The following is a 13,744-nucleotide window of genomic DNA, read 5'->3' on the forward strand; positions in this document are numbered from 1 at the left end:
GACGCAGCCCAAGCCAGCTAGAGTTTAGTCAGCTCCAGTACCAGGGCTACCGTTTCCCGTTCTCAGCATTCCTGGTCTGGAAGGATGGTAACTGCAGGGGAAGCTGGGCGAAGGCACAGAGGAACTCTGTGTTATCTTCGCAACTTTCCTGTAAATCTAAAATTGCTCCAAACTTTAAAAAAATGTTTCAATGACAAGGGGAGTGAGGGATGAATAGGCTGAGCACAGACAATTTTTAGGACAGTGAGACTACTCTGTGTGATACTCCAATGATACAGTCGCGACACATTTGGCTGGCTACAATGAATCAGTGCCGGCTGTGTAACGGCACACAGACGTTGATTGTGATAAGGGGTCCATGCAGGTACAGCTTCCCAAGCGGCGCTAGGGGTAAAGAATCTGCCTGCCGTGCAGGAGACCTGGGCTTGGTCCCCGGGTCGGGACGATCCCCTGGAGAAGGGCCTGGCTACCCACTCCAGTACCTTGCCTGGGAAATCCCATGGGCAGTGGGGCCTGGTGGGCTGCAGTTCATGGGGTCACAAAGCGTCAGTCACAACGGACCACGAGCACGCACGCGCGTGCACACACACACACACACACACACACACACGTGCAGACTCACCAATTGAAACAAATGCACCATCTGGTGGGGGATGTTGACGGTGGCAGATGCTGTGGGGGGAGGGGGTATACACAGGAAATGGCTGTAATTGGGGCTCATATTTTTCAATCAACCTAAGACTGCTCTTTTTAAGAGTCTGTTTTAAAAAACAAGACAGCCCATTTTCTCCTGCTTCTAACTTTGAGAAACAATGTGGGGCACCTTGTTCAGTGGCCCCTGGGAGCCAGGGATCCAGGCTCTAAATCCCTCCCCAACCCCGAATCTCAGGCTCCTCAAGAACAGGGGTGACAAGCTCTTTTCGCACTCCCTCAGGGCAGTGAATTAATCTCACTCTCCCAGTAAAGAAGTCAACGCGGATAAGAGCCGACTGCCCTCATTTAAGTCCAAGAGGCCTGGAGTCCTCCCACACCCAGGACCCCCATGAGCGGCCCCTGAGATGCCTGCGGCCCCGGAGCCTGGCCAGGGGCACCCCACCCCTCATCCAGGGCCTCCAGGGCTGCGGGGCTCTGCTAGGTACAGGGACAGCCCTAAGCCGCCCTGTCCAAGAGAAATACACAGCAAAGCACATCTAGAATGCCCTCGCTGCCTTCTTCGAAAGCAGTGGCTAGGGGCTTCCCTGGTGGCCCCGCGGTTAAGACTCTGCACTTCCACTGCAGGGGTGAGAGTCTGATCACTGGTTGATCTTAACTTTAATGACGCGTATTATTTCACCCAAACATCCCAGTCATCCTTATGACCCGGGGGGCCCTGCATTTTGGACACAGTGAGTGGTCCCGGGGCAGGCCTTCTGGGGGTGGAGAGCCCTGGGGATGGTGTCTAATCCCAGCCTGGGCTCCCAGCAGCTCTTAAAGAAGCCCCTCCTCTTCACACTTAGGGTGGGTACGAGGGCAGTAAGTGCAGCCTGGAGATAACACAGACCAGCCAGTGCAGCCGCCCACCGCCTACTCAGGACTGCAGCAGGGTCCAGCCAGCAGACAGGGGCTCCTGCTCAGGGGAGCTCAGGGCAAGGGAGCCACGGTTCACCCTCACAGGGAGCTGGGGTGCTGGAAAGCGCACCCCCCACCACCGCCCCCTCTCACCCGGCTCTAGGGCCCCACATCTGAAGCTGGCGGGCTCATCCCAACCACCTAGAGGGCGTAAGACAGGCTGGAGGGGTGTCTCTGTCCCCCGCAGAGGGTTATTCTCGGTTACCTTGGAGGATGCTTGCAGGCCCGTGTGCTCCGGCTGTGCCTTTAAGAGCAGAGAGCCCAGCAGGGGCCTGGTGTCGGGTGTCCCTGTCACTGGCGTGAGTCAGTGGAAAAAGCACTTTCGAAGGTGCTTGTCAAGGGATTCTCAGGGATTCGAAAGGGAAGGGACCCCTGGAGCCCAAATTCAGAGTGGGGTTTGGGGGCTGCCGCTCCACCCACAACGTCTTCTAAGGGGAGAAAGCCAAACACACACACTGCTAACAGTGCCTGCTTCTGACCCTGGGAATACGGGTGTTCACTGTGTCATTCTGCCCTCTTCTGTGTTACTCTAACTTCTAAATAAGAGCATTTCCCCGTCAGCGTTAGATGTAACTTGGAGAGTTGCTGTGCGCTCATTTTATGGAGGAGTGAAGTGTTGACGTGACAGTGTCAGCTGTGACCCTTTGTGACCCCACGGACTGTAGCCCGCCAGGCTCCTCTGTCCATGGGATTCTCCAGGCGAGAATCCTGGAGTGGGCTGCCAGTGCCTTCTCCAGGGGGTCTTCCCCACCCAGGGGTCCAACCCCGGTCTCCCGCACTGCGGGCGGGTTCTTTACCGTCTGAGCCTCTACAGCCCCCGGCGTGAAGGCGGGTTTAGGGCCTCTCTGAGGGCCAGGGTCAGGACACAGGGCTCCAAACCCAAACGCGGATGTTCCCTGCCGTTCGAATCACGTCTCAGTCCCTCAGAAGTGCTGTGTCTGCGTCTCAGAGCTCTGGTCACCCTGAGAGCTGCCCGCAGAGGAGGCTGGCTCCCTCCTGGGCTGCGAAGGGAAGAGCTGATCCTGTGCAGTTCTGGAAAGCTGCTGCCCCTGGGGTCTGGCAAGAGAAGAATCACCTCCTCCACGCAGGGAGGACGGGCCATCCTTCACAGACACGACGGTTAATCACCCCGCAGCCTGAGCCAGGCAGAGGGAGTGGAGATAAGGGGGGATGACAGGCGGGAGCCCCTTGCGTGCGGCAAACACAGAGATATCCAGACACGGTTCTTTTAAAACACAGAAGTGTGCTGGGGCCGTGCGGCGGCTCATTCCACGTGTCAGTCTGGCTGGGACATGAGGTGCCCAGCTACAGGGTCAGACATTATTCTGGGTGTGTCTGAGGGCGTTTGGGGATGAGATTAGCACTTAAACCAGTAAACCAGTAAAGGAAATTACCCTCCCCAGTGTGGGTGGCTCTCACCCACTCAGTTGAGGCCTGACTAGAACAAAAGCCCCCACTCATCTACGCTAAGTCACTTCAGTTGTGTCTGACTCTTTGTGACCCTGTGGACTGTAGCCACCAGGCTCCTCCGTCCACGGGATTCTCCAGGCAAGGACGCTGGAGTGGGTTGCCATGCCCTCCTCCAGGGGATCCTCCCGACCCCGGGACCGAGCCCGCGTCTCTACGTGTCCTGCTTTGGCGGGCGGGTTCTTTAGCACCAGCGCCATCTGGGAAGCCACATACATATCTCCTATTAATCGTGGGTCTCTGGAGAACCGGAGCAATATAGGGAGGGCATAGAAGATAATGAAGGCATTGTCTACCCTGTGTTAAGCCCAGAGCTAAATCCTTCGATCCATCAGATCACTTAACCCTCCAGCAGACATGTCTGGATAAAGCCAAACTGAGACTCAGAGAGGTTGAGTAGTTTCCCCAAAGCCACACAGCCATGAGTGGCAGGGCCAGTGGTCATAGCCGTGTGAGGCCAGATCAGACAGTCCTCGCAACACACGAGTGCTTTCCCCAGAAACATACAGCGCCACAGAGCCGCGAGGCGCAGATGAGCTTTTAGATTGAGTCTCTACGTCTTTTAATTAGCCCACATTCATCTTTACTGTTTCAGGAAATACAAATGTATCAAACGTATGAGCTCCTAAATGTTAATATGGAGGAGCATCTCCAGTGTTCCCAAAGGTAGTCATTTTGAAGGAAACAGTTCTAGTACAGGCAGGACACTGAAGAGGCAGCGTGCAACAGCGGCTGAGTGGCTGCAGTTTGGGGAGGAAATATCAGAGTGCGTTCCTGGGGCAGCTGTGAGGGGTGGGGTCTGTCCATCAGCGGCCATCTCCAGGGTATCTCGGACAAGGACCGAGTGGCCTCCACAAGGCTGGCCGGGGAGCTGACAACCAGACCGTGTCCACGCTGCTTGGGGAGGACCCAGGCGAGGAAGGCAAGGAAAGAGGGAAAGACACCACGCGGGCCGCAATGGCTTCCCCAGCCTGACCCTTGTGGGCTCAGAGACGGCTGGGCACTCGATAGAGAAGACAGGGTCTGCGTGGGGTGGAAGGCTGGGACGCCCACGTGGGAACCAGCCCTAACAGCCAGGTCATTTGGATACAGCCTCGTGTTTGCCAAAGAAGCAGGTTCAGGCTCAACGGCTTTTCTGCACAAGAGCCTTCCTCTGCCCCCAGTTTTTCTGTTTGCTCTTTTAATTGCTTTAAGTTTTCTGTTTACTTTATGTTGGCCGCACCGTCCTTTGTTGCGGTGTGCGGGCTTTTCTCCAGCTGCGGCCCACAGGCTCAGTTGACCCGTGGCACGTAGCGTCTTACTTCTCTAACCAGGTAATCATACCCACGTCGCCTGCATTGGAGGGCAGACGCTCAACCACTGGACCACCAGGGAGGGCCCTGCCCCCACTGTAAATGCACTGATGCAGCTGCTCAGAAAGGATGAGAGCTGCTTCAGCCTGTCCATCTGTCCTTCCGTGCATCTTCGCCAGAGGTCAGCAGGCGTGCCCACCCTCCCTGCCCACCCTCCCTGCTCACTCGCCCCAAGGCCCGCAGGAGGAGCTGGCCCTCCCCAGGCCCCTGGCACAGGCGGTGCTGGCAAGATGGCCCTGTTCTCTGCTGAGAAGGTGAAGGCCTAGGACAGCAGGGCGCTGCCACACACCAGTTGTGTGACCTTGAACAAACAAGTCAACTTCTCTGGGCCTCTGTTTCTGCATCTGTACAATAGGAAGAAAAATGATACCTGCTGCAAAGGGTTGGGGTGGCTTGGATAGGATGATAGACACCTTATCACAGGGCCTCGCACACAGTAAGCTCTCAAACTCAGGAACCAGGAGCAGGTGCCCAAATGAGCGCTTGTGGCCCTGAGGTGTTTGGCGAGATTCCAACCACAAGAACTTTTGATTTTTAAAGGGAGGAAGAGAACAGGGGTCCTTCTCGATTGTGATCACTGATGCCTGACCTGCCCATCCGCTTCCCTGAGTGAAGGGCCCCACCCCCAACCACAGACAGACATCCTCAGAGCCCCGAGTCAGAGCAAAGAGTCAGAGGTGGGTTTCCCAGCTGTGCTCCTTCCCCCCAGCTCCCCTCCCCCCGCCTTCCCTGGGCTTATGCTGACCCCACAGCTGGTCCTCCTTGGGGTCCCTAGTGAACTCATTCATTCAGGCACGAATCCATTTGTATTGGGTTTTGTGCGATGTTCCAGGTCCTTCCGAGGTACTGGGAACACAGCAAAGTACCAACTAAACATCAACTCCCCACTTCACGGAGCTTACTTTTTGGTAGGAAGAGAATAAGAACAGACAAATGAGTAAGACCAGGGCTGTGGACAAACAGAAGCCAGGGGAGGGAAGGGCTGCAGTTTCCACCTGGATGCTGAAGGGAGCCTCACTCAGGCGGGATGTGTGAGCAGGAGGGCCCACCACAGGGTCCCTGAATAACTGCAAGAAGGGCATTCCGGCAAAAGCACAGGAGAGCGCAAAGGCCCCGAGACCACGGCACGCATGACCCTCCTCCCCGTCAGACTCCCTCGTCCACGGCATGCTCATTTCTTGCCCCTGCTGCACGCAGGTAAGACCCTGGTGCCAGTTTGTACAGATGCCCTTTAAGAGGTCGACAGGCATCCTTGGAGGCTCAGATGGTAAAGAATCTGCCTGCATTGTGGGAGACCAGAGTTCAATCCCTAGGTCAGGAAGATCCCCTGGAGAAGGAAATGGCAACTCACTCCAGTATTCTTGCCTGGACAATTCCATGGAGAGAGGAGCCTGGTGGGCTACAGGGGTCGCAAAGGTCTGGACACGACTGAGAAACTGACACCTTCATTTTGTTTTGTTATGGAGTCTCTTCTAGTCTAAATGTGCCGCATTTTCTATAATAAGTGACTCTTGAATGCTCTGCACATATTGAGACCATTATATGGCTTTTCTTCTTCATTTGGTTGATAGAATTGTTTATGGTTGGTCAAGCAATTACACTGATTGGTTAGTATTAAACCAACCTTGCATTCCTGGGAACCAGCCCAGTTGGTCATAATCCATTACCCTTTTTATATTTTTCTGGATTTGATTTGCTATTTTGTGAAGGAATCTTGAACTCTGGGTCTGTGAATTTCTTTTTCTTGTAATATTTGTGCCTGGTTTGCAATCAATGTAATATTGGCCTCATAAAAATAAGCTGGGAAATGACTGTTCTTTCTCTCTTCCCTGAACGAGTTTGTAAAGGATTTGTACTATTTCCTCCTTAAATGTTTCACAGAATTTACAAGTAAGGCAACGCAGGCTTGTAGTTTTCTTTATGAGAAGGTCTGTGGCTGTAAACTTAATTTTACCAAATGTCCTAAGCGGACTGGAAGGCACCAAGGTGTTCTGAGAGCCCTCCCCCAGGTCCTGCACAGGAGAGGGGGCGGGGGCACCCCACAGCTGGGGGAGCCTGTGGCGCAGTGCTGGTGCATGTTGCCTCTTTTCCTCTAGAATTTCTCACCCACATTCCAGCAAGACCGCCCCCTCCCGCTGCCAGATCACAGCAGCTCCCGTCAAGGGCCCCAGCTGAGCAAACCCAGGGTATACACACCGTCCCCACCCCCAACACACACACACATACACACACACACACACACACACACACACACACAGAGCTGGGTAAATGTGCATACGTGGGGACCCGTGTGCAGGGGACCCGTGTTGGGTTTTGGCTGCCCAGCCTCTGCCCCCCTCCTCAGTAACAGCACCCAGCTTTTCTGTGGCTCTTCTCCACCCTCAGACAATGAGGTTCCAGGCACCCATGCTCCTGGGACACTGGGAGGCCTGGTCAGGAAGCAGTGTGAACCCTGGGCTGGAGGGGTCCAGGCCCAGGGTGAGCCCCGACAGCAGTGACGGGGTTTGCAGGGCTGGAACTGCTGTCCAGGGAGCCCCAGGCAGAGGTCCAGGCCTAGGACCTCAGACCAGGCTCTGCTGACCTCACTGCGCCCTGTGTGCAGCCTGAAACAAACGCTGCCAAAACAGAGTTTATTTAAACTTTACATAACTTCAAAGTTTATTTAAACTTTATTTAAACTATTGTGGTTTGAGTTTCCTGTCACATGCAGGCAACTCAGGACAGTCTAGCCAAGTGAAACCCCGATTGAATTCTTCAAGACATGTCTCATTTCATTCAAACTGCTGGTACTGTATTTTTTAAAAAAGAAAAAAAATGTCATTTATTATGTGCTTATTATGTGTCAGGCACAGAACGAAACACAGCACAAATATTTCATTTGCCTCCCAACAAGCCAACTGAAACTTCCATATGATACCCACGGAGACAACAGCACGGATGGGATGTCACTTGCCCAAGGACACATTCCTAGAAACACCTCAGTGAGGCTGGTCTCTAGACCGCTCACCCGGACACCACCCTCCCCTCTTGTGATAAATGCACCCAGATTGTTCAAAACAGCCAGCAGACTCCCTCTACCTGCAGTTGCCCACAGGAGCGTCCAGGCCGACAGACCTCAGTGAAAAACGACTCCATGTCCTCAATCACCCCGACCCCGCTTACATCCTTAATCCTGCTTCTCAGCGTACCGTCCACTTTCCGAAAGCCCTACTGAAGGAACCTGAGTAAAACGGCCATTGATGAGAAGGCCTGGCACATTTCCTGGGCATCCCAGGACTGAGAAGGCACAAGCCTGTGACTCGTCTTTGGTTTTTTTAAGTGGGCCTTTCTCCCCCCTCCCCCCCAGTTTTTATTGAATTTGTTGCAACATTACTTCTGTTTTATGTTTGGGGGCATTTTTGGCCAGGAGGCATGTGGGATCCTAGCTTCCTGACCAGGGATCAACCCCACACCCTCTGCATTGGGAAGCAGTCTTAACCACTGGACCGCCGGCAAGTCCCTGTCACCTGGCTTTGAACTTGGCTCTGCTCGGTTCCCTATTTGTGCAGTGGGTGGTCACTCTTGAGGTGTTTTGTTTTCAGGATTGAGTGGAGAGTAACACGCAAAATATGCAAAGGAATTAGCAGAAACGCTGGCTCTGCTCTTTGGCTGCCTCAGCCGCCCCCACCTGCAGGACTCAAGTCCCTGCCTTTGGGCCTGGGTGTCTGGCCACCCACCCACCACTGGTCCCTTCCCCAGTTCCCAGCCCCTCTCTTTCTACCTCCAGTTATATCCAAGTTACCCTTGTATCATTTTGCTACTTCAATAAAAAAAAAATTGATTCTTCTTTATCGAAAAGGTACTTTAAAAAGTTTTAAAGTACCACGCCCTTTAGGCCATGCCCTGAGGCATGTGGGATCTTGGTTCCCCCAACCAGGGATCTAACCTATACCCCTGCAGTGAAAGTGGAAGTCTTAACCACTGGACCAGTAGGGAAGTCCTGCAAAAGTATTTAAAGAGGAAACTGTATATCACTCGTGTAAACAGAAAGCCTATATCATTTGCCGTCCATCTGAAGTAACCATAAAAACAAACATGAGTCAAAACAATGTTGCTCCTTCCAGGGATGGGGGTGAAGAAGGAAACGGGCTGATATCACAGTGTGTTAAGGAGCCTAGAAGGTGGATGCCGGGGCTGGAGGCCGGGGCTGGAGCGTTAGTGGACCCTGACTGAGTCTCAGTTTGGAAAGATGAAAGAGTTCTGGAGATGATGGTGGAGATGGCTGCACAACAACGTGAACATAGCTGATGTCACCGAGCTGGACGCTTAGAGATGCTTACTTTAATGATATGTGTATTTCACCAATTCTTTTTTCTAAAGAAAAAATAGAAACACGTTGGCGCCAGAAATGAAATTTATCTTCAGGGTGTCTAACCGGACATGGGAACCCAAGGACAGGGGAGGTCAGGAGTGGAAAAAGGAGAAGTAATGGCTGTGCAATGAAGAGGTGGGTGTGGGCAGAGGAAGACACCCTCCCCCCACTGGCTAACCGTCCCCCCAACACACACACACACAGAGGCAGGGCTGACAGGGCGGAAGTCACCGCGAGAGCAGAGTGGGGTGAGGGTCAGGGACAGGCAAGGGAAGCAGGAAGAAAACCACCCAGGAAGCAGGTAAACACACTTGCCGTCACCTCCTTCTGTGGGTCCGGGAGAGGGGACCCGAGCACCCATGGGGGAACCAGGACCCGTGGGCCGGGGTGGGGGTAGGGGCACAGCCAGGCCCCGGTCACCAGCCCAGCAATCCACTCCAGTACTCTTGCCTGGGAAATCCCATGGGCAGAGGAGCCTGGCACGCTACAGTCCACGGAGTCCTAAACAGCTGGACACGACTCTCCGACTGAGCGTGCACCCAAGCAATGACACGAAATATCAAAAAAGAACCAGGAACTTGTCACAAAACCAGCAATACTGGTGCGACGGGAGGGGTTCAGTCAGGTCTGGCCAATTAGCCAGAGGCTGCACATCCCCAAAGAGGGTGGGTCAGAAGGCACCGTCCCCTGTCCCCTGCCCCCTTCCGTGGGCTCCTGCCCGATGGAGACCACCACTCAGTCCCCCAGAGCACCGGCCTCCCGAGGCTCGCACTGATGTGTGCACAGTTTTGACTTAATGATCTCTATAGCTCTCCTCCCCTTAAAATTGCCTGAGTATTTGATGCTATAAAATCAAGAAACAGGGAAAGTAAACTGAAAGCCTCTGGCTCAGGTGTGCAGTGATCCAGAAAACTGGGAGCTGGGCTGAAAACACAAAGGATGGGCAAACACTCCCCCAGGGTCCAGGGGCGTTTTCACGCTCTCTGTTCTCCACCTCACAGACTTCACAGTGACCTCCTCGGGTGAAGAAGAAGGCGGATAGAAAGCTTGCCTGCACACCCACTCTTAAAGTTCCAGAAGAGACTCTTCAAAAACTAAAACACCACCTGACTGGGCTAGGAAAAGAAGACTGAAAACAAACATTTCCAGCGCTTGAAGAACAGAAGCTTTTCCTGTGACGTTAAGGGAGAAGTCACAGCACCAAATACCTCTGAGACACTTAAGCAGTCATACATTTGCAAAAAAAAAAAGACTATGGATCAGATTCAAAACAAGTTATAAGGTACTTAGCACTCCCCTGGTGCATCACAGATGAGGCATTTTTTCTTGTTGTTTTTCCCCCTTCCTCCTAAGAAGCTAGATAGGTAAATTAAAATCCATCAGTTTTCCCAAAAACAGCAGTTAGGGGGGAAGAGAAAAAAAACAGTTGTTACTTCAAAAACAAAAAACACAGCTCTAGAATCTCAGAAAGTAGCACACAAGGACACCCAAGGGGGCTCGTCTGAAGCCAGCTGTTTGTAACAGTCGGCTTCCTTTCCCTTGTTCCCAGGTCAAGAGAAGAGACGACCTCAACCAGAGGAGGAGCACGGTCTCAGGCCAAGTCTGGGCTGACAGCTGATCCCCCAACACCAGTCAGGGCCCTGGACAAGGATGCAGAAAAGTCAGAGCGAAGCTCAGCCTCTGATACCAAGCCAGAAATACGACCCCCAGGTGCAGAAGGCACTAACCTGAAAGCGCGTTTGGCTAACTGCACTGTCATTTCAGGAGGCGACCTTCAGAAATCAAATCGGCACTAGCAATGCATGCAGGGGGCTCAGTGGGTGAAGAATCTGCCTGCAATGCAGGCAATGCCGGTTCAAGCCCTGGGTTGGGAAGATCCCCTGGAGGAGGGTTTGGCAGCCCACTTGAGCCTTGCTGCCTGGAGAATGCCATGGACAGAGGCGCCTGGCGCGCTACAGTCCACGGGGTTGCAAAGAGTCAGAGACGCCTGAAGTGACTCAGGAGAAAACAGTCGGAGCCCCAGCAGCATGCTCTCTCGATATCCACGGACTACTGGCCCCGCAGACTTAACACACGCTGGACTCTGTAATGCAATCACACCTGTTACAGTCTAGCCTGGAATCAAGCAACCAAAGGAAGGAGCAGGGTGTAGCATGTGGGCGGCACCCCTCCCTTTCATCTCCAGCAAGGTGGCAGGGAGGTGTGGTAGGGCCTCCGCCACACCCAGCACTCAGCGCCCTGCTGGGAATGAATCTCCTGTGAGTGGAGGCCACCACAGGCCGCCTTCTTCTCCATCCGAGGGATGGAGCAGCTGGACCGCATCGCCCAGCCACCGTGGGGTGAGGCAGACCCCTAGTCTCATTAGCTCCAGGGCTTCCCAGATCACACCCCCCACAAGGTGCAGAATTCCTGAGCCCCCAGCAAGCTAGGAATCCAGGCCAGCCCTGCTCTGTGGGCAACCTGGGGTGAATCACCAACCGCTCTTTTGCGTCTTCCATCTGTCGCGTAGCTGTGAGTGTCAGTCGCTCAGCCCTGTCTGAGTCTTTGTGACCTCATGGACTGTAGCCCACCAGGCTCCTTTGTCCATGACATTCTCCAGGCAAGAATACTGGACTGTGTTGCCATTTCTTTCTCCAATGTAGGTGTATCATGTGTTAAAAACCAAGGGTTTGTCCGAAAGATCTCTCATCAAAGGCTTACATTCCCTCCCAAGACGCTGCACTGCTGACTCAACTCCCGCGCACACCTTCCCGGCTTCCCCACAAGCCAGGTTCCCACACCAGGCCGGCGCCAGGAACGAGTCACCAGACAAACTCCAGCGAGCTGCCTGCATCCCCATCCCAGGGCTCTGCAGGGCGCCGACTACCCCTCCCGGAGCCTGGAGGAGAACGGAGTGCGACCACGTGGACGCGCATCCCGGGCCGGCAGCTCTCCTCTGTGACCCTCTCCCCCAGCAGAGGGTCCCTCCGGAAGCCCCGGACCGATAGGCCTTCGGAGGCCCTCAGCCGCGCCCGCCAGACGCCCTCCGCGAGTCCAGCCTACCGCTCGCACCCCCGCGCCCGGCAGGCCCTCTCCTGCGCGACGCGCCGAGGCCCGGGCGGCGCCATGCGCAGTGGCGGCGACCCGCGCGCACGCCGCCGGGTCACGAGCGGCCAGCAGCCGGGGCAGTGGCCGATCGGCCGCCAGCCCGGGGCCCGAGAGCGCGCGTCGGCGCACCTGCTGCGCGGGCCTGCGGGGGAGCGCGGCTCCCCGCCTCCCGGCGCCGGCCCGGCCCGAAGGCCGCGCGCCGCAGGCCCCGCCGGACCGGCCCGGGGCCGCGGCCCTCTCCCCGCGCCCGCGCACCTGCAGCGCGCCCGCCCGGCCGCCCGCGTCCCAGGCCCGCGCCGCGCCGCTCCTCACCAGCGGTAGCAGCCCTCCGAGGCCTCCAGCGTGAAGTTCACGCGCGTGGCCCGCGTGAAGGGCAGCAGCACCTTGGGGATGTTGAGCTTGGCCGCCAGCGCGCCGGGTCCCAGCGCCAGCAGCCCCGAGAGCAGGAGCAGCTGCGGCCGCAGCCCCCGGCCCCCAGCCGCCATCCTCGCCGCGCGTCACCTCCCGCGACCCGGTGCCCGGCGGCCCGCGCGCTCCCCTCGCGCCCTCCGTCCCCGGTCGCGCGCCCGGCCGGCAGGTGATAAGCGCGGGAGGGAGTGGGGCGGGGCGAGGGCCGCGGCCCGGGGCCACTTCCTGGGCCCCGGCGGGACCTGAGCGCGGGAACTGAAGGGGCCGGGCTCCCAGCCCCAGCCCCGGGCCATGCGGGGCGGAGCGAGGGGCTGGGGCGCGCCCGGGGCCCCGCGGGGGGTGGGCGAGTGGGGCAGGGCGAATAGGCGCCGGCCTGCAGGACGCCCGTCGACCGCGCGGGAAGCGCTGCACGGTTTCCCGGCCTCCACGTTCGGACCCCTGGTTTCCGACTCCTCTCTGCCACCCGCAGCCATTCACTGGGCCCCAGGCAGCGCCCCTGGCCAGTGAGCCTGGCCAGGGCCCCACAAACAGGTCAGCCAGGCTGCTGAGACCTCGAGCTCGGTCGGAGGAGACCGCCATCAACACGCGAAGGAACGGGCTCCCAGGAAATCCGGAATGTGTACGCATCCTGGCCTGGGCATCCAAAAGAGGCGCCCAGTTCCGCAAGTATGAGCCACCTGCTGAAGACCTGGACCCTTCTATCTCCCCCAGGGAGGCACTGTGATCCCCAGTTTTCGAGGAGAAACAAGGTGAGTTGGCCTGAAGGCCGCTCAGCCACGAAGGATAGCGCCGAGGCTCTCAGCCCCCAAAGCCCTGTTCTCTGCGCTGCACCCGCTCTCTTCCTTCCGGAAGCCATGGCAGGTTACTCAAAGGGCAGATTTAGGGGCTGACACCGCCAGAGCACACTCTGCCGCGCCTCTGCCCTCAACCGCGCGCGACAGGGAACGCTCAGCATCAGTGAATTCTGGGCGCAAAAGCCTTCGATCTTAAATTCAATCTACAGCTTGTGTTCTGGGTTTGTAGTTGTCTTTGTCCAGACTTACAGGAGGAGAGGGCTCAGCATGTACCCTACTCCCAGTTAAGATGATAATCTGCTGCGCGGAGGGGAGGCCCCAGCCTAGTGGGAGGTCAGGAAAGGGCGGAGCAAGTGCCCAGGGGCCCCAGTGTGAGGGGTCCAGGAAGTGTGCCCTCAATTGTAACCCGGGAGGCCCCTTGATCCCCTGGAGGAGGGCATGGCAACCCACTCCAGGGTTCTTGCCTGGAGAATCCCATGGACAGAGGAGCCTGGCGGGCTGCAGTCCACCGGGTCGCAAAAGAGTCAGACAGGACTGACAGACTCAGGCCCCCTGACGACCCTGTCTGAGGGTCGAGGGAGAGGCTGAACTTCAGTCCTGCTGGGAAAGGCTTCTAGGAGGAGGTGGCCCCTGTGTTGGGCAAAGACATCTCACTGGGTCTCAGAGAGGCCCTGATG

The 13,744-nt window shown here is 56.4% G+C and overlaps 1 protein-coding gene across 1 annotated transcript in view; it reads right to left on the reverse strand.

Moving 5' to 3' along the window:
* NUP210 (nucleoporin 210) overlaps positions 1–12,350 on the reverse strand; it is a 96,178-nt gene extending 83,828 nt beyond the window's left edge. Inside the window, exon 1 of the mRNA XM_052635703.1 lies at positions 12,178–12,350. Within this exon, the coding sequence (XP_052491663.1) occupies positions 12,178–12,350 (173 nt within the window). The remainder of the gene's footprint in view (positions 1–12,177) is intronic.
* Between the last annotated feature and the right edge of the window lie 1,394 nt (positions 12,351–13,744).

Source organism: Budorcas taxicolor, chromosome 1 (genome assembly GCF_023091745.1).
Source record: "Budorcas taxicolor isolate Tak-1 chromosome 1, Takin1.1, whole genome shotgun sequence".
NCBI lineage: Eukaryota > Metazoa > Chordata > Mammalia > Artiodactyla > Bovidae > Budorcas > Budorcas taxicolor.